Below are 24,062 nucleotides of genomic sequence, written 5' to 3'. Positions count from 1 at the left end.
TGAACTTAAATATTTTAATATAAGATTTGATCTCATATGAATGCAGAATTGTTCAGTGTTGATAATTTGATAATATGAATCTCATATGAATGCATTAAGTTGAACTGTCCATTGTTTCCTTTTTTACCATTAAATCAGTGGGTTAATATAAGTCATAGTGATGTTTGGTGTGATAATTCACCGGTAGTGCGCGCATGATATTTGATCAGTCTAAGCTGAGTGGCATTGTTGTTAATGTTTCTGATAGTGACTGTTTCTTGGACTTTTGTTTTGTCTGTAGAAACCAAACTGGTAGGTTATTCCGTATGCAGAAAAGCCCTTAACTATGCTGGATGCTGTTTGGAATGACATATTCGTGGTACTGGTTGGCTCATTGTAGTTCTGTTAGGTTGTTTTTAAAACTAAAGTTTTGTTCACCAAAGAACTGTGTGCTTACATACTTGTCCACGATGGTTCATTTGATAAAGGTGACTGCAAATTGATGCAGTCGATTTTGTATGATCTCAGTCTAAAATCAAACCATTACTCGGAAAAAGGGTACAAATCAGGAGGCGTGCAAAGGATCGGAAGTTGGGTAAAACCGGATATGCCTAATTGCATGTTGTTTCCTTTGTCTTTTGCATCCAGGAACCTCACATCATGCTTGCAGATCACCCCACGGACTACATCTGCAATCGGTTCCTGCTCCTTCACTGAACCTGGCTAAGGCTTCCAGATGTACTATCCAGCATCTTTTGTACGTCATATGGTACTTATCCATATATTATGCTATCAACTGTGGATGCAGCTTATATAAATTAGTCTGCGTTCAACGCTCTGCCAAATCTTTTGCACCTCAAACTAGTTCTAAAACCAGGACCTTATGTCAAAAGGCTGTGTACAGGTCTACAGGATCAGCCCATCCGACCTGCCAAGGCTTATAATATGTGGATTTCTGTACTCATTTCAACTTGGATCTATCTAAAAGATAATCATGTGATGTTATTTCCTTTCTCTTTTGTACCATGGCTGTTGCTTGATTCCCTCCTGATTCCTGATTAGTTTGGATGTTTCTGTACACTTGTCTCTTATTTCATGTTTCACCACTGATACTTCAGACTTGAGGGCCAATTTCGAGTCTAAACCATCTTTGCTTCAATTTCTGTAATTTTAATTGCGTTTCTATGAGGATTGACTTGAGTTTATGGGTTTCTTCTATTTATAGGGAAAAAAGAGCCAGGTCAAGAGGAAAAGGTTAAACAATGTGCATGGTTATCAGATCTTTGTGACCTTTTCTATTTTAGTTTCCATGACAGTAAATGGAGATGTTGGTTAATTTTCCGTTCTTAGAATTTTGCTTCTGGTCTAAACCAAGTTGTCGTGCAATTCAGCTTTGGATATAGTTGCACTCTAATATTGTAACTTGGACATGTCCTGTATTTAACAGATTTTGTAGTGTCTGCTATTGGGATACATTGCCGATGCCGCATGGTGTAATTATTAGTGATGCCTTGGCTCTAATGTTTATCTTGTGAGATGACAATGAGATGATCATGTTCATTTTTGGGATGTCTTTTTGGAGTACCTAATTTGGAATCATTGGTTTGAGCTAAATTACTTGAGTCAGTTTTATGGCTGCCTGCCTGTGAAAAAATCCTGCTCGGAAGGTTGCGCAAGCCCGAGAGCATAAAATTGATTGGCGTAACTTGGGGTCTCGGTATTATTTATCTCAACGGCACCATTTTTAATCCCGCAGAATCGCGTTCCGTTCGTCCCCGCCTTATCCTTCCCCGCATCTTCTTCTTCTTCTTCTTCCCGGGGCCATTCGAACTACTAGGGAAGCAAGCACGAGCACAAACGCCGATGCACTTCCTCTCGCTCCCCACCGCCTCCTCCCCCACCCACCACCACCTCCCTCCCAAACCGCTCTTCAAACCCATCTCCTCCTCTTCAGCCTCCTTCCGCCGCCCAACTCAGCCCCCCCCGCCGCCTCCCAAGCCCTCCCCTCCCCCGCCGCCGCCTCCTCCTCCTCGGAACCCGAACCCGCTCGCCTCCAAGCTATGGCTGTCCAGCAGGCTCTCCCCGCCCCCGCCTCCTCCCCCTCCTCCGAAAACGGCCCACCAGCCTCCTCCTCCTCCTCCTCCGCCAGAGGAACCGGAGCAAGAGCCGGAACCGGAGGATGCGGACGCGCGGAAGGAGGAGAAGCAGGAGGAGGATTTCCGGCAGAAGGGGAAGGTCTTCGTCGGGAACCTGCCGCTGCGGGCGAGGAAGCCCGAGGTGGCCGAGTTCTTCCGCCAGTTCGGGCCGCTCGACAAGGTGGAGCTCGTGCGCGCCCACGACGACCCCGAGCGCAACGCCGGCTTCTGCTTCCTCTACTACGCGGGGGACGCGGCCGAGGCGGAGGCGGCGGCGGGGCGCGCGGCCGAGGTCGACGGGGTGGACTTCCGGGGCAGGTCGCTCACCGTGAGGCTCGACGACGGGAGGAAAGGGAGGGCCAGGGCGGAGGAGCGGGCCCGGTGGGTCGACCACGGGCGGAGGCCCGAGGCGCGGTCGCCGTGGCACCAGGGCAGGGAGGAGGCGTGCCGGGAGTTCCGGAGGGTCGTGGAGTCGCGGCCCGAGGACTGGCAAGCCGTCGTGTCCGCCTTCGAGAGGATCCCCAAGGTTGGCTGCTTCTCGTACCACCTCTGGTCTGTATCTGTTGTGTGCTAGCCAGCTCCACTGTCTCCTGTGGAAGTTGTGCAACCACTTTACTTGACATATAGGGCTGATAAAGGGTAACAATGTTGGTTTAATTTTTTCTCGAACACGCCGAGCGGCATGTCATTTCCAATGTTGGTTTAATTGACGCTCATTGACCTTTTTCTTAGAAGATAGAATCGTGGATCGTTTAATCTCTTTGTGATATGAATTCTCTTTCCATCTCATTTGGTAATGATATTTATTTTTATTGTTTCAGCCATCAAGGAGAGAATTTGGTTTGATGATTGTGTATTATGCCAAGCGGGGTGATAAGCATCATGCTCGCGCAACGTTTGAGAACATGAGAGCAAGAGGAATAGAACCCAATGCCTTTGTCTTCACAAGGTAGGAGCATTTTAGCTGCTACTTGCATTTCTTGGTTGACTCTTTCCCCATGATAGACAAACTAATGTAGGTTAAAACTGAAGCCAGAGGACTATGCAAAGTTGCAAACAGCTGTATGAAATAGACAAACTACAAAATTTATTACTACATATAGATTGCTCATGGAAAATGTTTCTGCATGAGATGTGACTGAATAAAGATAAGTTGTGAACCTACCGAGAAACAGAATAGACACCTGAATGCCGGTTTGCCGACATGAAATAAGAAAGTTCATCAATGCAGATATTGAGATTCAAAGGCAGGTAGTTCTTAAGCCCACATCCAGAAAAAAGGCTTTGCGCAGATAGTATGTTCATCGCAAAGGAAAATCCTGCAATAATGTTTTTTGTTCTAGTCCCGTTTCTGTTATCTTCTACATTTCCGGAGTTGCTAGAGGTAATCTTAATGAATGATTCAAATTGCTGGCTTGTCCCCTGCATTAAATTTAATTCATTTCATGCAGCCTTGTTCACGCTTATGCAGTTGCTAGAGATATGCGTGGGGTGCTGTCATGTGTTGAAGAAATGAAAGCTGAGGGCATTGAGCTGACAATTGTTACTTACAGTATCATTATTGCAGGATTTGCCAAAATTAATGATGCTCAGTGAGTAACCCCCTTCCCGATCAACTGAAGTACTGAACCATGCCTATGTGCTACCCTTATGTGTATTCAGAATTTCTGATATAGCTATAGCATCAGTGTTGTATTTAACGTGATATGTGCTTTGTGCACCAGGTCGCTTGATCTTTTCATGTCAAGTACTCCAGCTCAGGACCCTTGACTTCCTGCTAATATCTTTTATCTTGTTTTGGAAGATCTGCAGACAACCTCTTCAAAGAGGCCAAGGCCAAGCTCGGGGATCTCAATGGAATCATATATAGCAACATTATACATGCTCACTGGTCAGTATTACCAGATTCACGAGCCCCTTCAAATTTATAAAAATAACACTATTATACGGGAATAATAACATCTACTCGTATTTGGCAACATAGTCTATCTAGCACTCAAGTATATGTACTTTCTGCAGCCAGTCTGGCAATATGGATCGAGCTGAAGAGCTGGTCCGCGAAATGGAAGAGGATGGAATAGATGCTCCTATTGATGCATACCATAGTATGATGCATGGATATACTATTATTCAGGATGAAAAGAAATGTCTAATTGTGTTTGAAAGGCTGAAGGTATAGTGCAAAATGGCTTTTCATGGCTAATTGAGCTGGCATTCTTGTATTATTGTTTTTGCATTTGCCTTTTTTGATCAGGTTATTTTCTTCTGGTTTTGCAGGAGTGCTGCTTTACACCATCAATAATTTCTTATGGGTGCCTTATTAATTTGTATATCAAGGTTGAATTCTGCCTCCTAGATGCTGCGAAAGTATCTAATCTTGTATCCTTCTAATTGTGTTTTTTTTTCTGCATGGATCACTACCTAGTGCCTTGCAGAATAGCCTTTTTCTTCCTTTCTTTTTTTGGGTCAAAGGCGTAAAGTATGCTGATTAAGGGTTTTTTCTTTTGCTTTCTGTTCCTCTTTGTTCTTTACATTAGTGCCTGGCAACATTAACAGATGGAAGTTTGCATATGTAAGATATTTGAAGTCCAACTGTTTAGATAACGAGCAAACAATTTGGTCTAAGGAATTGTCCTAATTTGGAGCAGTAAAGCTCATGACAACTTGGAGCAGTTTAAGTTGATGAAGCTACATGCTTCATATCCATTGATGAAGTTATCTGCTTCACAATGTGTATCCTACATCCAGTACTCCTGAGCATATCCACATATCATAGCTGCAAGGAGGATAAATATAAAACACATACAAATAAAAAGGAAATAAAGATTTTAGTTCTGAAGCTCAAATCAACAATATAAATTGTGTATTTGAGCATAGTTTTTCTGCATAATTGTTTTTCTGTACTTTCTGTGTTGCTGTCTTAATGAATGGCAATTGCTCATGCCCCTTTGCTATTTATTTTCAGATTGGTAAAGTCACTAAAGCCATAGCTATTAGCAAAGAGATGGAGTCATATGGCATCAAGCATAATAACAAAACTTACTCTATGCTGATCAGTGGATTTATCCATTTACATGACTTCGCGAATGCTTTCAGCATATTTGAGGAAATGCTAAAGTCAGGCCTTCAGCCTGATCGTGCCATATACAACTTGCTGATAGAAGCATTTTGCAAGATGGGGAATATGGATCGAGCTATTCGCATTCTGGAAAAAATGCAGAAGGAACGAATGCAACCATCAAATAGAGCATTTAGGCCTATTATAGAGGGGTTTGCAGTTGCTGGAGATATGAAAAGGGCTCTGAATATTCTTGATCTGATGCGACGAAGTGGTTGCGCTCCCACTGTGATGACTTACAATGCTCTTATTCATGGGCTAATTAAAAAGAACCAGGTATTCTTCAAATTCAAGTTTCTTCAAACTTAAACCATGCACTGCTGTCATGTACTTTATCGTCTGTGTCTTTGTAGGTTGAAAGGGCCGTTTCTGTGCTTAACAAGATGTCCATTGCTGGTATTACGCCAAATGAACATACATACACAATCATTATGAGAGGTTATGCTGCTAATGGAGATATTGGCAAGGCTTTCGAATATTTCACAAAAATCAAAGAGGGTGGCCTAAAACTTGATGTGTACATTTACGAAACGCTGCTCAGGGCCTGTTGCAAATCAGGGAGGATGCAAAGTGCTTTAGCAGTCACCCGCGAGATGAGCACTCAGAAGATAGCAAGGAATACATTCGTATATAATATTTTGATTGATGGGTAGGTACTTCAGAAGTTCAGTAACCTTATTCTTCAGCAGTCCTGCTAGGTCAATTTTTTGATTTTGCTGGCACAGTAACTAATAGACGCTTACATTCATTTCATGACTAGTGGAGTGGATAGAAATAGTTGGTCAACTGTTAACTTAGAGAGATGAGGGAACTATCATGATAATTCTTTGTTGAATTAATCCTATACTGTTGTAGACTGTGCATACTGCAAAATGATTTTGTTCCAAGAAGTATGCTAGAATTTCCTTTCGCTAATCACTAATCCTTTTTTGCAGGTGGGCTCGGAGGGGAGATGTTTGGGAGGCAGCAGACTTAATGAAGCAGATGAAAGAAGATGGAGTCCCTCCAAACATTCATACATATACCTCCTACATAAATGCATGCTGCAAAGCTGGAGACATGCAGGTATGAGAATTTCGTATTGACATGTTTAATTTCTAGCTGGTTGGGACCGCATGCTGGTGATTGACTGACAGAGATAGTACAATTCCATATTAGGATCCTGAGTTGACATTTTTTTAGCACAATAAACTACATGGCTTCATCTTATGATTATTTGAAATTTGTGAATGGAGAAGTCTTTCTCTTGGGTTATTTATCTTAATTAAATGATTTATTTGTAGAGGGCACAAAAGGTGATAGAAGAAATGGCAGATGTTGGATTGAAACCTAATCTCAAGACATATACTACCTTGATTAAAGGTTGGGCAAAGGCGTCACTACCAGACAGAGCATTGAAATCCTTTGAAGAGATGAAACTGGCTGGGCTGAAACCTGATGAGGCTGCTTATCATTGCTTGGTAACTTCACTTCTCTCAAGGGCAACTGTAATGGAGGGAAGCACCTACACAGGAATCTTGAGTATTTGTAGAGAAATGTTTGAGAATGACTTGACTGTTGATATGCGTACTGCTGTTCACTGGTCGAGATGGCTTCACAAGATTGAGAGGACAGGAGGGGCACTAACAGAGGCACTCCAGAGAATATTTCCTCCTGATTGGAATTCATTAGAAGTTCTAGGAGAAGTGTCTGATTCTCCAAGCACGGGGGATTCTGATTATTCCTGTGATTCTGATCTTAGCGATGTTGATGAGAATCAAGATGCTGATGAGTGATGACAGCTGACAAATTCTAGAACCACCTTTTGTTGTTACGCACTCCCTCGCTGTTTTTCCTTGAGATGTGTGGGAGTTGACCCAGTAAGGTATATTGTCTGATTGTCTTTACTCAATATATTGCTACCTTCCACTGATGTTAAAAATACAGACAGTATATTTATATTTCCATCATAAATCAATTGGCATAAGTTCCCTACGCATGATATTTGTAGGAGAAAAGTTTGCCAATGGTCTTTAGTTGCTGCCACCTGTAGTTTCTGAAAGCAGGTTTCCAGAATATAACTTTCTTCTTTGTTTGAAATGACAGCGCCTTTCATCAAACCCTGTTCTGACATTACAGAACAGCAGTTTGTGGATGATCCTAGAGTGGGGTTTGGAATCTTATAGTGCAGTAAGCGTGAGCTGTCTGGCTTCTGCTGCATTTCTTCAAGTTGCAGACAATCACTAACAGTTCTACTGGGATTGAAGGCTAAGGCAGGCTGTCATAGCAAGTTTGCAACAGATGAAGCTTACCCATCTGTGTTGCTGTACTGAACCATGACTTGTCTAGATAAATATTCTTGAGGTATGGACAAGTTCATTTTTCATATGCTCTATGCTTCACTCTAGTTCAGATTGTTGGATACCTCTAAATCAAATTAAAGGTTACACACTTGCATTAAAAAAAGTGCATTAACCATCCATCACCATCAACAATTTTTGTCATGCTCTTTACCAGCTATGATAAAATCTGTGCGCTTGCTTTACAGCATAAAAAATGTTAGGTGTAGGACTAGGACGTATGGGGCTTATAGACCCGCTTTGATGGGCATTCAGTAAAGCATTTCATAGCCCAATCAATTTCCCTCTTTGAACTGAAGTGCAAGCCCAATTAAGTTCTTGATGATGACTGTTTCTTCATTTAAGGTTTGGCATCTTCCAGTACAGCAGCTTCAATAGAATGAGCCTTAACTTGGCACAGCCCGATTCAATATCACTTGAAAATGCATCCTCTGTCCCCGCTGGGAGCTTTTACTAGTCAGGATGAATGCCTGCACACGAAGGCATTAATGCGGTTCTTATGAGCACAATTTCTTGGGATTGGTTTGTGCGTATGTGTGGTATGAGCTGCAAACTCTTAGCTGGCCAGTATCTTTCATTGAATCAAAAGTGGACTCACCCATTCAAGTCTTGCCACAAGATAAAACAGTCTTTCATTTATGCCCATTATTTAAGTCTGCTTAATGCATTGCCTTTCTTCATTCATGCGCACCATAAATTCTTTCAAGGAAATCTTGATGGTATATGCAGTATTTTATTTTCAATATGTGACTTCATGTTCTTTGGATGCTACTCCCTCGTTTTCAGTTTATAAGGCACGACTGTATTCCTAGATCATCATTTTGAGCACAAAATGTGTTGTATTATACAAAAAACATACCATTGAATTCGTATTCGAAAGAAGTTTCTAATGGTTTCTTTCTCCTTGAACATTTTTCTATCACATTGTAGGCTCTGCCTTGTGACAACCAAGTCGGAAAAGTCAGGTGTAGTTTCATGAAGTTTTTAGATGTTTAAAACTGGAGCCTGTGAGTGGAAGACGCAAAGGGGAAAGAGACTGAAAATATCTTTGTTCATACAGCAGTAACTGGGAAACAGCACCACAGGTGTGCAACGATCCAAAACTCCTTTTTTTCCTTTAGGAATTCATTTGTAGTGGGAATGTAACTGATCCAAAAGTACCAATAGTGGCAGCTATCTTGATACTCTATACTGATGAATTTTTTACTCAGCAGATGTGACCTGTAAAAGAGACCTGCCTACTTAATTAAATAGATAAAATGTCTCCTATATGTTCTTCTCTACACAAAAATATTCTGAATCCGAAGCAGTTCATGTCCCTTACTTTGACATGAATGAGCTGTTCTATAGTTAATTTTTTTCTAGCGGATTTTGTTTTAGAGATCAGGAAAGCACAGGCTAATAAATAATATTTAATTTTCTTAATTCTTTGTCCTCCGTTCCAACTACTCCTGCACTGCACACTGACACTATTAATTTCAGAGAAGGACCAACAAAAACTTATTTACTCCAACCTATTTATAACAATGTAACCCCGTCTATTTGATAATTGTTTAATTGTTTTCGTGAAGTAGATGGGCTGTGGTGGTATTTTTCATTTTCACCCGTATGTTAATGCTGTACGTAGAATTGTCCATTCCTATAAACTTGTCAACTGTGTTGTTTATTTGATCTGTGTGCACTTAGGCCTAGAGTATTATGGAACAGATGAGCATTTGGTTTGTCAGAGCCGCTTTAGTTTAAGGGAATTCCATGGATAACTGTCTGTTTTTATTTTAGCATCACTGTGTTTCAAACGTGCCTCGTGGCAGAGAACAGCTGGCTAGGGATGGCAAGGTACTGAAATCAAGTCCAACGGAACAGGAGAGAAATTGAGGTCCTTTTAGCTGTTGTTGCATTCAAGTGGCACCCCTTCATTCCTCCCCAGGGCACAGCACTTCAGGAGTATATATTAGCTGGTCCGCTGCACCATTCTCCCACAACACAACACTGCACAGTAGTATAGCCAGGGCCAGGAGGAAGCTGAATATATCCACCATGGCGGGCGGGGTGGAGTCGCCGGCGAGCTCGTGCGTGTCGTCTGATGCGGAGGAGGAGGGCGCTGTTGGTGCGGCGCCGCCGAAGCCGGCGATGGTGGTGGTCGGGTGCCCGCGGTGCCTGATGTACGTGATGGTCGATTCGGAGGCGGAGCAGCAGCAGCAGCAGCCCAGGTGCCCCCGGTGCAAGAGCCCCGTGCTTCTGCACTTCGTCCATGGCGCCGGCGCCGTCGACCCCAGCAACACCAACAGGCAGCAGGGCAGCAAGAGCTAGCCTTGCCTGCTTTGATTGCTTGCTCTGCTCCTCTCATCTCCTGTCTCCATGTTTTAATGCGTGTATACTGATTGCAGCACCCCAGCTGCAGTACTCTCCTTCTGTTCTTATCAACTTTGATTTGCATGCCATTTTCAAGTAGCGTTCTGAAGTTAGTAATCAAGAGTTCAAACATGTATCGATTTCTCAAAATCTTTTCCAGTTCCTGACAACCAAAAAAAAAATCTGTATGGTTAGCCTGTTGATCGGCGCACCAGTTCTCATTTAGCTGCATGATTATTATTTTTCAGGACGGGTTCTTGAATGGTGAGCAAATATCTTATACTCCCGCTGTTCCGAAGTTTCCCTAGCTTGTGCTATGAAATCAGAGATTACGTGTTATTACTAATTGCAGCGTAACATGTGACAGGCCATGTTTGTTTGGGCTTCAGCTTCAGCTTTTGGTGCTTGTGTAATCAGGAGAAGTGCTTTTGAAATTGCTAAAAACATCAAAAGCTGAAGAAGTAGCCCAAACAAACAGGGCCTAAGGACACTACTCGTTCATCTCTTAATTAGAACGCATCGTGTGGCCTGACGATCTGATTGCATGACTATTTCTACTTTAATTCAATTTTATTAAAGATTGGTTCGTGACCAGTCAACCTCCAGCTAGCTATAGCGGTATAGCCAGCCCGGATCGCGACGTGAGAAGATCAAAGTAAAGAGGACTTATTATGGGAGATGGGTGCATGGATCGGTCGGTCAGGGAAAACCTGTGCCCGTTTTAATTGGGGATCATCAAGTAGAGCAGTTGATGTGTGTTGGAGTAGCAGCGGTAGTAGTAGGAGATGGAATGAATACGGGCAATAATTAGGGACGGGAAGTTGAGAGGAGGAATCGGGCTTCATTAGCGCCACCCTCTTTCCTTCCTTTTTTCACGTGTATGTATATAACTCTACTGATTTTGAAACCAAAATCACAACTCCACTGTACAACAACCAAACCTGGGTTTGGCTATGAAGGCATGTTTTGCATTTTTTTTCTTTGTGTGTGTGTGTGTGTGTGTTGATTTTCAAAGACAATTTATGGCCTGGGCTGGTACATATATCAAATCAAAGCCTGTCTTTTTTTAGGGGAATCAAATCAGGGCAGGAGCTTCATCACTCCCCGTCTGAGTTAGAGCTTCATCAATTCGTCAATTTCTTCTCCTGCGTCTCTCGCCTGACGCTCGTCGACGAGCCGGACTCCATCGCCTGGAAGCTTTCCCCCTCGAGGATGTACTCCGCCAAGACTGCTTATTCTGCTCAATTCCAAGGTCTTGTTCGGCATCAGCACTCTAGTCTCTTCTGGAATTGCGGGGTGCCGGAGAAGTGCAAATTTTTTGCTTGGTTGCTCGTGCAATGGAGAGTCCCTACAGCGGATGTGCTTTCCAGGAAAGGTATCCAGAACGACAAGTGGTGCCCGTTCTGTCTTCACGCCACGGAAACCGCCGATCATATCTTCCTGTCCTGTTGCTTTGCCCATCGGCTCTGGAGCTTGGTTGCTGAGTGGTCGGGGCAGTCTATGTTCCGCCCTGGTGTGTGGTCTGGGCCGCCGGCCCCCCCTCTTGATCTCTGGTGGATGAATAGAATCGACGAGGCCAAGCGCTCTTTGGATAAACACAAAGCTCGCAATGCGGCGTCCCTCTTCCTTCTATCCCTTTGGTCCATTTGGAGGGAGTGAAACAACAGGATTTTCAACGCCAAGCACTCTTCTGCTGAGGGAGTCCTGCTGGTGATCAAGAACGAATCGGCTCTGTGGCGTTTAATCGATAACAAAGGAATTGGGGCTTTGCTTTCGGGGCCGGATGATGTGCCCTAAGTTTGTTCTTTGCCTTTCTGTTCTTTCCTTTTTGTAATTAAACTTTGTCTCCTTGTGGTCGATCTTGTGTGGACCTCCTTTTAATAGATCAAGAGCACACTGTGCCTCTTCTTCAAAAAATCAGGGCAGGAGAAGGCCGCTCCAAAAGGGCTAGTGGGCCTATTAACGCCGGGAACTCTTTTGGGTTTAGTGGGTTTGTTTCTGCTGTTGGTTCATTTAGATTGGGTCTAGCCCGTGGGCTCACCCCACCTTTCGCCTGCACGAGTTGCAAGGCCTCGCTCGCAGTTCCGATTCATTGCTAGCGTGCCCTCAATCTCCCCGTAGCCCAGCCCATTACGATAGCAGCAGTAGACAGCGCGTGGTGTTCCGATGCTTAAATTCTTGGCGCGTGCCAAACTGTTTCCAGACAATGACAGTGTTCTTTCTCTTACGAAGGTTTGAGAACTGAGTTTGCTGGCTACGCTTTGCCGCGTGCGGACAAAGCACGCGTTATTCTTCTTCTTCTGACAAGGCATTACTAGAACTAGAATCTAAAGAAATTCTTACAGGCGTGCATAATACTAGTGTCAAGTGGGTGTCCAACTTGGTGGGGGGAAATTGCAGGGGGCTTTCTGTTCTCCTTTTGGTAGGCAGGCAGCTGGATCGGTCTTGCAAATATATAATTCTGCACGCACGAGCACTGAAAGCGGGGTGTTGCTTAGATATAGGAGTATGATCGACAGTTCTACTCCGTAGTAGCAGCAGCAGCAATACTACTCGACAGTATATAATTATTAGCAACCCGGGCGGCCAGCCAGCCGGCCGGCGTTTATGTTATGTATATTTGTATTGTATTTTCCTGCTACGAGACAAAAGAGGGTCAAGATTTGAGATTTGGATTAGGGTTAATTATAGGATTAGCTTGCGTGCGTGTGTATTGTGTGCTCAACAAATATCTGTATTAATCTACGGAGTAGCAGTATTCTGGTGGTCTGGTACGGGAGTGCCGACTGCCGGGTGCGTACGCTGGTATTTATATATATAGAGAGATACGATTGATCGTTCGTTTGGTGCCGTCGCAGTCGCCGGCCCCGGCACAGGCAGCCAGCCAGCGAGCTACCAACCGTTGATCGAACTGCAAGAGGCCGGCCGGGGAAGGAAGAGTAGACTAGGAGACTGGGTAGCTGGATTTGATTTGATTTTACCCAGTCAATTCAATTCAATCACGCACCAAAGAAGGGGACTAAGCATGGGGTATAGGGAAAAGGGACCGCCCCCGGGGGTGAAGGTATGAGCTGTGAGATTGGACTCGCTCGAAGGCCCAAGATTTAGGGACAAAAAAGAGGGGCAGGGCACTCTTCATTCTTCGTTCGAAACTCATGAATGTCAGGTCGGAGGTTTTTGCCTACCCCGCTAGTCGCTCGTGCGTCCGGCCCGGTCGCTAAAAAATGACTTGATCGATAACCAACCGGTGAAGACACAAGTAGTAGTACAGTGCAGTGCATACGTTCGTGAGCAGCAGTTGCCACGCTTGGCTGACTGGCCGGCCCGAACTGCATGCTGCTACTGCCTTTAGCTGTTTGACGTACAGGAGGTCCTTCAGATTCAGATGCGACCCCGTCGTCGTGTGTGGCTGACGATCGATGGATCGGACGGCTTAGCTCGATTTGTCAATCGTGGCTGACTGCACCGTAGGTCGTGCATGCCGTCCATCGTACGTGCTCTCTGCGCGAGTCAGACCACCTGCACATGACCAGCCACTGGCAATGTCCTGCACACTTGGGTCACTAGCTGCTCGTTCCAGTCGTCCATCGAGCTTTGCTGCGTGTGGCAACCGCTTCACAAAAACCATTTTATAAAAACATCCTCCGAATTAACATAATTACAGTCCAGAAAGGGATACTTCGGGATTCATTGTCCTTCTCCTCCTCCTCCCCTTCTCTTGTCGCGCCGTCACCACCAGATCCGGGCTCGCCGGCATCGGATCCGGGCTTCCCGTCATGAAAAGATGGCTTTCTTGGCACCTTCGCCAGCGGGTAAGGTGGAGGGGAGCGGCGCAGAGTAGAGCGGGGAAGGTAAAGGGGAGCGCGCCGGGGAGCGGGGCGGAGAGGGGAGGGGAGCGGCGGAGCAGCGAGGAGATGGGAGGGGGAGCGGCAGAGCGGGGAAGAGAAGAGAGGAGTATATAAGGCTGGGGACTGCGGTGCTCAACTGTAAAAAAACATAGGGAGGTTTTTGAAAAATGCCGTGTCGATAAGAATTTCGGTACGAAAGGAGTACTCCTTATCTCCATGGACCATGGCACGTCAGACGCGTGTGTGACACAACACAAAGTCGGTCTTCGCCTTCCTCTGGAGTGGAGTAGCAGTATCCACCAGGGCCGTCGAGGATTCCTTTCACCTGTCGGCACGCAACGAATATAGGAGTATGTATAAACAGCCCGTCCGTAGACGTCCTTCCCGACCGGGGAAAGAACGGCGGCCGGGTTCCATCGCCTGGGAAAGTGAATGGAATAGGTGCACACGGGTGATAGTCTGGTTGCCAACTTTTTGGTCTGAACCATTGTTACATTGTACGAACCTGTGGGAGCCGTGTCCACATTCAGCCACTATCTGCCTGATCTATATATACAGCTACGCCCACGCATGATGCATGCGCGCCGTCACTTGGCTTGTTGGACTCGTGCTGCCTGCTGGCGCGCCGGAGTATAGACGGATAAATCGTAAAGAAGAAGAAGAAAAATCTTGAACAAGCTATATATAGCTATCTAGGGAGAAATTAATCTTCCATAAATCCTCTCCTTGGCGCGATAAATTCCACTTGTTACTTGGAGAGGCACGTGGTAGGGATGCAAACGAGATCCCGTAAAAGTCCTGCTTCTAGTTCAATTCTCACATTTCCTATTTAAATTCTGGGCAAACTTTTGAAGGGAAGATTTGAGAAAGGAACTAGAAGCGGGACTTTCCCGAGATATCCTGTCCGCATGCATCCCTAGCACGCAGGCTTGTGAAATCCCCTCGAGGGTAGCCTAAGGGAACCGACAAAAGAATAGGAAATAAGCGCTAGTGTTGCATATCAACAACCCTTCTAAGCGAGAGCGTCGCTAGCTAGTGTTACATACCAACGGTTTTTCGAGTGCAAGGGCTTACCTTCCAACGGTGGACCTATCATCATCACAAGTTTGTGAACTATGTCTTAAGACATCAATGGGCTTTCCGAGTTGATCTGAAGATGTGTAGGTTCGTGCTTTCAAGTTTCATCTCTCTCCAAGTTTCTAGGTAGGCCGAGGCCCATCGGGTCCGCGATCGCTAGCTTAAATGCAAATAACTTTTCAAAAGCAAGGTCTAGGATCCAACGCCATACCTATCACAAGTTGGTGGGCTATGCCTTCGGGAACTAATGGGCCTTACAAATCGATCCAAAGATGTGTGGGCTTGTGTCTACTAAATTATTGAATTCCAAAACACTAGGTAGCCAAGACCCACCCAGCCTGCACGTAGGTCCGGCATGCTAGCATCGCTACCTTACATGCCAATCAACTTCTAGAAGAAAGAGCGTTATGAGTAAACGGATGCACGATTTTAGTAAAACGCTCCGTGCTATCCTTAGATGGGCAACTTTATGATGATAGTATTATAATTGTAAAATAAGAAAGTTACTAGTAAATTAAACATTGCACAACTCCAGAATTTTACACGAGTGAAAAGAGGAAAGATGGTGTTAGTATTAAAACATTGGGCAGTGTTGGAACATGTATATATGAGTCTTAGACGAACAACCTTTCAAGACATATTATTACTGTATTGCACCACCCAATAACAATGTAGTTTTCCTGGTTGTAACCATCCACCACTTGCAACACATGCTAACCCTAAACTTAAAATTATGATGGCACTTTATTGCACTCTTTCTAAAGTAATAACGTGTATTATTAGTATAAATTGTAGTTTTCATTGTATTTTGTTTCCAAAAATGCATGGCTACCACTCATCTCATATACCTTGAATTTTTTCCCACCATTTTTTGATGTCGTAAGCGTGACACATTTCTCTACGTAGACAAGTGGACGATAGATAATATCAACCAGGTCAAACACTACATAATTGCTTGCATTGCTCACCGAAAATCCTATTAAAGTGGGAGCGTTGCCAAAAATCACTGCATAATTCCGGACGGGTAGATTCATAAGGTGGACGGTACCTCCAAAACTGCTTAAAAAGATAGGGCTGCACATCGACAATCCTATCAAAGTAGTAGCATTACACTAAATCAATGCACAATTTTGGATGGATATACGTGTAAATCGGGTGAATGTTACACCGCGTAATTCCGGGCGGATAGTTTCTAGCAACAAGGGTAAGCGGCACCGCCAAACTAACCAAAAAGTTAACTTTACACGTCGACGTTCCTATTAAAATAGGAGCGTTTCCTAAAATCGATGCGCAATTTCGGCACCGATAGAGGCGTAAGAAGGGTCAATGGCACCGCCCAAAAAGATCAGAAGCTAGTCTTACAAGCAAGTGATCCTACTAAACTGGGAGGTCAGCAACCACTGCGTAATTTCGAACCGACAATGGACACGTAAGTTAGTACGAACAAAACCAAGTGCTATGAAAATTAGTGAAAACGGGGGGGGGGGGGGGGGGGTGTCTTGCGATATAAACGGCGTACGCTTCCCCATGGCTAGAGGACAAATGTAACGGCTCTATATTTTCATAAAAACCGCGAGCGCCCGCAACAAAGTGGTCGTAAATGTGCACCGACGGGCACGTCTCCGTTTCTAGAGGATCTATATTTTAATAAAAGCCGAGAACGTCTATGGCAAAGCGGTGGGTAAATTCGCACCGACAAACACGTCTCAGTTGCTAGAATACAACCGAGAACGTCCGCAGTAAAACACTGCATAAATTTCGCACCGACGGACACGTCTCGGTTGCTATAATACAATACCAACGGCTTCAGCGAACGTCCGCAGTAAAACCCTGCATAATTCCTGACCGATGGACGCGTATCGGTTACCAGAGCACTGTGTATATTTTAGCATAAGACCAGGTCACCTCCCTTGAACTCCATCCAGGTACATCCTGAAGACCAAAACACTCATCCTGGTCAGGTCATACTTGACACGCCCGAAACCGCCAATCATTGGCAAATGGCGCACGCCATAAACGGGCCGGCAGTTCCCTCATCCACCGTCAGCTCCAAAAAACGCGAATCTCAAAGCACCCACCCGCCGCCTTCTTCTTTCCTTCCCCGCACCTGGCCGGAATCCCCCTCCCGCTTCGACGCCTATAAAACCCTGGCCGCCGTCGCCGACAATTCAACTCCTCACTGTCTTCCAAACCCAAACCCAGGTTCCTACTCTGCTCATTGTGATCCAATATAATTCCAATCAAATCCACAGCCGGGTGATAATTCGGCCGCCTCAAGGACCAAGATGCCGTCTTCGGGATTTGCCTTCGTCCCCGGCTCCGGCGGCAAGAAGGCGCCGGCGGTGGAGATCCGCCAGGTGTGGGCTTACAACATGGACTTGGAGCTCAAGGCGATGCGGTCCGCGGCGGAGCGGTGCCCGTTCGTGGCCATGGACACGGAGTTCCCCGGCGTGATCCACACCCACCCCACCAAGCACCACGCCGCGCTCACCGCCGCCGAGCGCTACGAGCTCCTCAAGGCCAACGTCGACGCCCTGCAGCTCATCCAGGTAGGCCTCACCTTCGCCGCCACCGCCGATTCTCCCCCCGAGGTCGCCTTCGAGGTCAACCTCCGCGGATTCGACCCGCGGATCCACCGCCACGCGCCGGACTCCGTCGCCCTGCTCGCGGCGCAGGGGATCGACTTCGCGGCGCACCGCGACCACGGCGTCGACCCGCGCGTGTTCGCCGCCATGCTCAGGACCGCCGGGCTCGTGCCCGGGAAGTGGGCCGGGTCGCCGCGCACCTGGGTGACCTTCAGCGCCGGCTACGACTTCGGGTACATGGTGAAGCTCCTGATTGGGCGGAAGCTGCCGGCGTCCATGGCGGACTTCCAGGGCCTCGTGCGCGCCTTCTTTGGGGACGAGGTTTATGATGTCAAGCAGATGATGACCGGCTGCGGCGGGCTCTACGGCGGGCTGGAGCGCGTCGCGGGCTCGCTCGGCGTGCAGCGCGTGGCCGGGCGGTGCCACCAGGCCGGCTCCGACAGCGTGCTCACCTGGGACGCCTACAGGAGGATGCGGCAGGTGTACTTCCCGCAGCACGGCGTGCTGCGCGCCGCCTATGCTGGCGTCATCTTCGGGCTCGAGCCCTGCCCTCCCATGGCGGCCACGGCGGCGCAGGTGAACTGCGGCGGCGGTGGCGGCTACTACAGTTTCCCGGCCATGGCGCCGGCGCAGGTGGCGAGCATCGGCGGCGGGAGCTGGGTGGTGCCACCGGCGGCGGCGCGCATGGCGAGCGGCGGGCGCAAGGGTGCGCGCAGGGCGAGGGGCAGCAAGGTGGCGCCGGCGGCAGCGGCGGTGCTCTGAGTCGAAGAAGACGACGATGATGAGCAGAGTAGTAGCTAGCTAGCCTAACAGGTGTTAGCGTGTTAGTTGCTCTCTGAATTAGCTCCTGTTGTACATAGGTTCCTAGCTTGATCCCCGTCTCCGGGACAATAACATGGGAGTAAAAATCCGTTCTTTCGTTGGTTAAAATCAATCCCCTGTTCTTTGGTTCTTTGGTTGTCTGATTTTGGTTCTTTGAATTTGCGAACTGGAACTTGAATTCTTAATGCCTTCCACGGCAGAGCAGAAGCAGAGGAGCGTCACAAGAGGCAGGAATTCAAGTTTGTGTTCCTGCTTATCCTTCCTGCCTGCTAGTAACAACATGATGATTAGTAGTAGTAACTTATTAACATTAATAATAAACGAGCTGGGGGTAACAATGCTATGAATGCCGGTGCATCGCAGCCGTCGGATCTTGATCGGCGTGAGTGAGATGGGCATGACGCTGGCTCGCACCATGAGCTTGAGCAGCCGTGTGTGCCTTTGACCGGGAGAGTCTCTGAGAAGGTTTGAACGCGTCTGGCCGGAGAAACTGGGGCTTTCCCAGAGCCAGGCAGGATGCCTCCACGACACGGCCACTGGTCTCCTCTGCTGTGCTCTGCTTTTGGTCAACACATACATAAGCTTTGCTCATTTGCAGTCAGAATAGACTAGTATAGACGAAAAGAGTCTATACGGCTACCAACAGCAGCAGACTGCTTCCTTCCTTCATTCCCTGGACAAGCAATCGCCATCAGCATGATATAACAATGTTTTAGTACTACGGAGTACTAATTTAAGTAGTCTATGGAGGATTAGATTAGAGGAGTACTAGCCAATTGGTTGGGGGGAAATGCATAATGAAACGATTACTGAACCCACAGGGTTTTCATTCATTTAGCCTTTGATCAGGGTGCTTCGTGCACTCTTTGTTTTTCTTTTCTTTCAGACGATGATTGAGCTCAAGTCAATTGCACAAGGAACACACTCTTTGTTTAAACCCTGCTTGCAAATTCAATAATGCAATGCACCAACAAACAGCACAGCGGTTCTTACTTGTGTGCACGTCTCCAAACTCCATCGAATCAGTCACAGAAATTCAGGCATGTCATTTCGTTTCACTTCAATCGATCATAGTACTGCCATCTCTGGTAAAAGCAGAGAAAAGCTCTGCTCCGGCCATCACGGCCCTTTTGGGGCGTTTCGAGGTCTGTCTGAACAGTTGTTACTCACGTTTTCCTTTTGGGTTTCTTACTGGTCAACGCAGCTCAGTTGAAGGCAGCTGCTGCTCGGCGTGGATTGTCTGAATCTAAGTCCGTGACTTTGTGTGGCTGAGGTGGGAGTCGGTGGCTGTCTGGCCCGTGCGTCAGCCACACAAAGTCAGTTAGCTTAGTGCAGAGAATCTTTGCCGCTTGCCGCTAATGTATCATAGCCAGTGAGTTGCACTACACTCTAGGTGCTATGGACAACTGAACACCAGATGATCATTACCAGTGTTAGGGTAATTTTGTTCAAGGTGTCTATCTATCTTGGAATCAATACTTGAAAAAACGTTAAACTACTGACCCCTCTTGGAAGTTAGCAGAAATTAAAGTAATGGGAGTATGGTGGGTGCCTGTTAGGTTCTTGACAAGGATAGCAGCATTGCATGCCACAGCACAAGGATTCTGAACAACGTTTTAAAGCACAACACTGAGAGCAAATGATGTTTCTGAAAGGGCACCCAATGATGGTGTGTCAATTGTCAAACGGGGCAAAGGAATGTGTGCGCAGGGGTTGTTCAAGGTACACGGAAGACTTGGTAGAGACAAGGTTAATTAGATTCGAAACCCCATGACAGTATAATTAAATTCGTAGGTACCGGTGATTCGCTCTGCTTTCTGTGTCAGGCCTGATTGCATAGATTAGTGGTACAAGCATTGACCGTGGCGTCAGATTGTTCCCCGTGCGCACACGTGCGCGCGGAACTATAAGGAAATTAGTTAACTTCGTCCGTGTATTTACATCCATATATTTGGATTTGAGGTTATTTTACAAATTCGGTAAAGATTGATAAGGTTTGACTTGAAACAAACCTAAACAGATATACATTTTGAATTTTTTTGGGAGTGGCATGGTAAGAAAAGAAGTGTTGAACAAGCCTATGCCCTTTTACAAAAAAATGTCCATGTTGGTTCTGTTTTCTTTGCAATTCTAGGGTACAAAGGTTTCGTTGTTGACGGTTGTCATCACCTCGAACCCGGTGTCACTCACGTCAAAGCGGTGACTTTATTAGAGGTAGGGACCATCGTGGCAGATGAGAGTCTTCATTGGGTATCTCATGAGGTGGAGCTCGTCAGCACAATCGAGACTCGTTATCGCCTCGAACATGGTGCCACTCAGGTCAAAGCGGTGGCTTTACCAAAGGGACGGACCATTGAGATAGATGTCGGTCATCACCGCCTTTACAGGAGCCGCAGACACTCGTCATCGCCTCGAACACTGGGCCACTCTGGTCAAAGTGGTGACTTTATTGGAGGCAGGGACCACTACAACAGATGCTGGTCATCGCTAGTTATCTCGTGGGGCGAGAGCTCGTCAGCACCACGGAGAGTCGCTATCGCCTCGAACATAGTGCCGCTCAGGTCAAAGCGGTGGCTTTACTGGAGGGAGGGGCCACCGCAATGGATGTCGGTCATGACTGCCTTGACGAGATCATTGTTGTCGCAAACAGGGCTCTGATGACACTTGTCATCGCCTCGAACACAGTGCCGGTCAGGTCAAAGTAGTGACTTTATTGGAGGTAGGGACCACCACGACGGATGATGATCATCAACACTTATTCTTGTGAGGCGGAACTCGTCCGCACAACCAAGACTCGCTACCGCCTCGAAGACAGTGCCACTTAGGTCAAAGTAGTAACTTTAGTGGATGGAAGAACAACCGCGACAGATGTCGGCCAACACCACCTTTATGAGGTCACCGTCATCAAAGATAAGGCTTGCCCTACACTCTCCATCGACTCGAACACAATGTCACTCAGATCAAAGTGAGGATCTCCAGATGGCAGTCATCACTAAGTTGTTGTCACAATGAGAAAGAAGGTGGGCTAGGTAAGGGGGTCATGACCCCTCCCCAATAAAAAAATTACAAAAAAAATAGATTATCACGCATAGGTATTTCTTGCATGTTTACTTATAGAAGAAAAATAGGAGCACTTTTGCAGCCAACACAATGCCAACAATGGAAATTTCGCAGGAAGTTGTAGATTTTTTTTTCGAATATCGGGAAATTGTAGACGAGAGCCTTAATAGAGCTAGAAGCTTGACTGGGCCTCTGCTTTCCCATGAACCTGTGCCGATGCATTCAAAACACATTTTCTTACTATTTCTATTGTAGTGGAAGCCCGGTACGGCCTTTTCATCTTGTGTTAGATAGCCAGCCTTTCTCTGTGTTCTAGCCCAGCAAGCCCAGATGCATCCCATGGGCCATTGCAGCTCTATAACGAAAACAGATACTACTTGTTCGTCAACAGCAGCAGTATGTCCATTTGGGATTATTCAGAAGCAAGATTTGATCTGATGATCTCCTGCTTCTCTCTCTCTCTCTCTCTCTCCATACCTATCATTGGTCTTGTAGCTGTCCTGGCTCTGGATAGCAGACAAGGAATAGTATGCGACTGTGAAAGAGGGACATGCTTTCTTTGCATTATTGCATCTCATCATCTGACTTCCCTCTTAAAAAGCTGTAAATTTATTTTGTTAGCAAACAGGAAGAAGGACTCCATCATTTGATATATCCATCCAGGAGCACAGTGGCACTTGCTGGTCCCTTGCTTCTCCAGACTACAGCCAACCAGGAGATATATAAGCAGACCAGTGATTACAGTGTGTAGGCCTATTGCAAGCCACTGATGAGAAACCACAAGGCTGCATGTTCCACAACAGTGGATCAGTTAGCAAAGAGGCCCATCTATATATGTATGGCCCTTTGCAAAAGCTGTTTTACTTTTTCTGCCTTGCCTCCAAAGTTTTACTGCAAACATGTTTACCTGTCTGGTAGAGTTTTCAAGTTTAAACTTCAGTTTGGTATCCTTCCTTGTCTGAATCAGTTAACTCTGAATTTTTGCCTCAAATAAAAGGACTGGAAACATCTCATCGTGCCGATATTTTAGTGAACAATGGTTTTAAAATCTGATTTCGCAGAGAAGAAATTAAGACCTGCTACCAGGAAAAGGACTGCAAACACTTTTTCTAGGGAACAATGAAATATTGAAATTCAAACACATGAGAGCGTGAAACATATGGATGAGATGTGCTAAGACGGAGGAAAGATGCGCCATGGCATCTCAGCAGTTGTTTTTGCAAGATCTAACTGTCAGTAATACTATTGCAACAAACAGTTGCATATATTACACACAGGCTTTCAACCACAGGCAATCTTGTCTGCAGAATCCTACAGTTCACAAGTAGGGAATGGCATCAGACTCACCACTGATTACCCAAGCTAGAGCTAGTACGAATAAACACAGCACTCAGCAACAACCGTGTACATGCAATCCTCTGGCGCCACACAAAAACAAGACAGTAATTATTCATTGCTGCAAGAACATTGCAGTGATTGCTACTGAATATTATCACACAAGGCCAAATATGAAAGAGCTAGAGTTCCTGATCATGCATGCATGGCATGGAAGCTGCCTGTCTAGATCAATTATTGAAGCTCTTGTTTTTTTTTTGTAACAAGAAGAGATCCTGAGGTTAAGATCTTGCTGCTTGTCGACGGCATGATCGAAGCAAACGTACAGCTCTCACTCAATCCTTCTCTCTTTCTTTCTTCTCTTTGCTGCTTGTCTGAAACAATATTGCGTGTGCTGTCCTGTGCTGTGCTGTACTGTACTTGGTGGGCCTGACTACTGATCTATGCATGAAGAACATGAACCCATGATGGAATTTTCTCCAAGTGTCTCATGTCGATCGTGATCCTTGAAGATCTCAATTTCTTTAGGGTTACTTCATGCCACCAGTCACCTACCTGCTTAGATAGATAGATGTAGACGCTGCTAGAGAAGTAGGAGAGCTGTAGAGTGTGCCATTAATGTTTCACAGGTTTCTTGGTTCAGAGCTGAGAGTAGATTGCCTGCACTTTCATGCCATATCTGGTATGGAGATAACATTAGAGGTGGCCACTATAAATTTGGTCTCATGGTTAGCCAAACCAGCATAAATGCTCTGAAAACATGTGCCACTGTTTCATTGTCTCCTTTTATTTGCTGTCCAAGGAATGCAGAGAAGAAAGAAATGGCAAGTTGGCAAATCAGAAGCAATTTGGGGTCTCACTAGTAGCACAAAGAAGAGGCAATAAAATCTCAAGAGCACACTTACTGGTGATCCCCATGTCTTTACCTTTAGGTCTTGCCATTTGTGCACTTGAACCTCAGAGGAAGTAACACTTGGTCAGTGCTACTTCCCTCAGTGCTACTTCCCCAGCTACCTGCCGCTTCCTTTACGTCTGAAGAGCAATGTACTAAGTAAGCCCTAACTAAGATGATTAATTATGGGACCTTGATTGATTCATCCTCTATTACTTGATTTGATTCACTGGTCAGATCTTGTCTCTGAAATCATTTGGCCCAGGGAGAAAGAAAGCATCTTGACCAGCTTATCTCGAGACATGACAGATACGAGTGCATGAGAATGTTAGCTAGGCTAATGTCAGATGATCACACACACTCACACCGGCTCTGCAACCACAAGTCTAGTGAGTACAAGTTTGGCCATATAATTTCCCAACAAAATGAAACAACACGTTTGGGTGCATCTTGGAGAAAAAAAACTATACAGTATAATAATTTCAAGAAACAAGTAGCAGGGGGACACACACACAGAAGA

The 24,062-nt window shown here is 45.9% G+C and overlaps 2 protein-coding genes across 7 annotated transcripts; both read left to right on the top strand.

The window, feature by feature from the left end:
- The first annotated feature begins 1,744 nt into the window (after positions 1-1,744).
- LOC100831808 (pentatricopeptide repeat-containing protein At5g04810, chloroplastic) lies at positions 1,745-11,806 on the top strand. 6 transcript variants are annotated; one of them, XM_014896004.2, is made up of 14 exons: positions 1,745-2,640; positions 2,936-3,063; positions 3,566-3,706; positions 3,919-4,005; positions 4,134-4,287; positions 4,392-4,451; positions 5,080-5,508; positions 5,586-5,881; positions 6,168-6,297; positions 6,516-7,096; positions 7,318-7,575; positions 7,917-8,110; positions 8,502-8,656; positions 10,994-11,806. In XM_014896004.2, exons 1-10 carry the CDS (start codon positions 1,843-1,845, stop codon positions 7,005-7,007), a joined length of 2,715 nt encoding a protein of 904 aa, XP_014751490.1. In that variant the 5' UTR covers positions 1,745-1,842; the 3' UTR covers positions 7,008-7,096; positions 7,318-7,575; positions 7,917-8,110; positions 8,502-8,656; positions 10,994-11,806. The 6 variants fall into 6 exon arrangements, with proteins under 6 accessions (XP_014751490.1, XP_024311496.1, XP_014751489.1 ...); XM_024455728.1 differs by lacking the exon at positions 10,994-11,806 and adding an exon at positions 10,172-10,262; XM_014896003.2 differs by lacking the exon at positions 10,994-11,806 and adding an exon at positions 9,383-9,593.
- Positions 11,807-17,001: 5,195 nt separating this feature from the next.
- LOC100821768 (probable CCR4-associated factor 1 homolog 11) lies at positions 17,002-18,387 on the top strand. Its single transcript, XM_003579455.4, has one exon. It carries the CDS (start codon positions 17,134-17,136, stop codon positions 18,193-18,195), a length of 1,062 nt encoding a protein of 353 aa, XP_003579503.1. The 5' UTR covers positions 17,002-17,133; the 3' UTR covers positions 18,196-18,387.
- Positions 18,388-24,062: the final 5,675 nt, after the last annotated feature.

Source organism: Brachypodium distachyon, chromosome 5 (genome assembly GCF_000005505.3).
Source record: "Brachypodium distachyon strain Bd21 chromosome 5, Brachypodium_distachyon_v3.0, whole genome shotgun sequence".
Classification (NCBI taxonomy): Eukaryota; Viridiplantae; Streptophyta; class Magnoliopsida; order Poales; family Poaceae; genus Brachypodium; species Brachypodium distachyon.
This window is presented reverse-complemented; position numbering and strand designations above follow the sequence as displayed.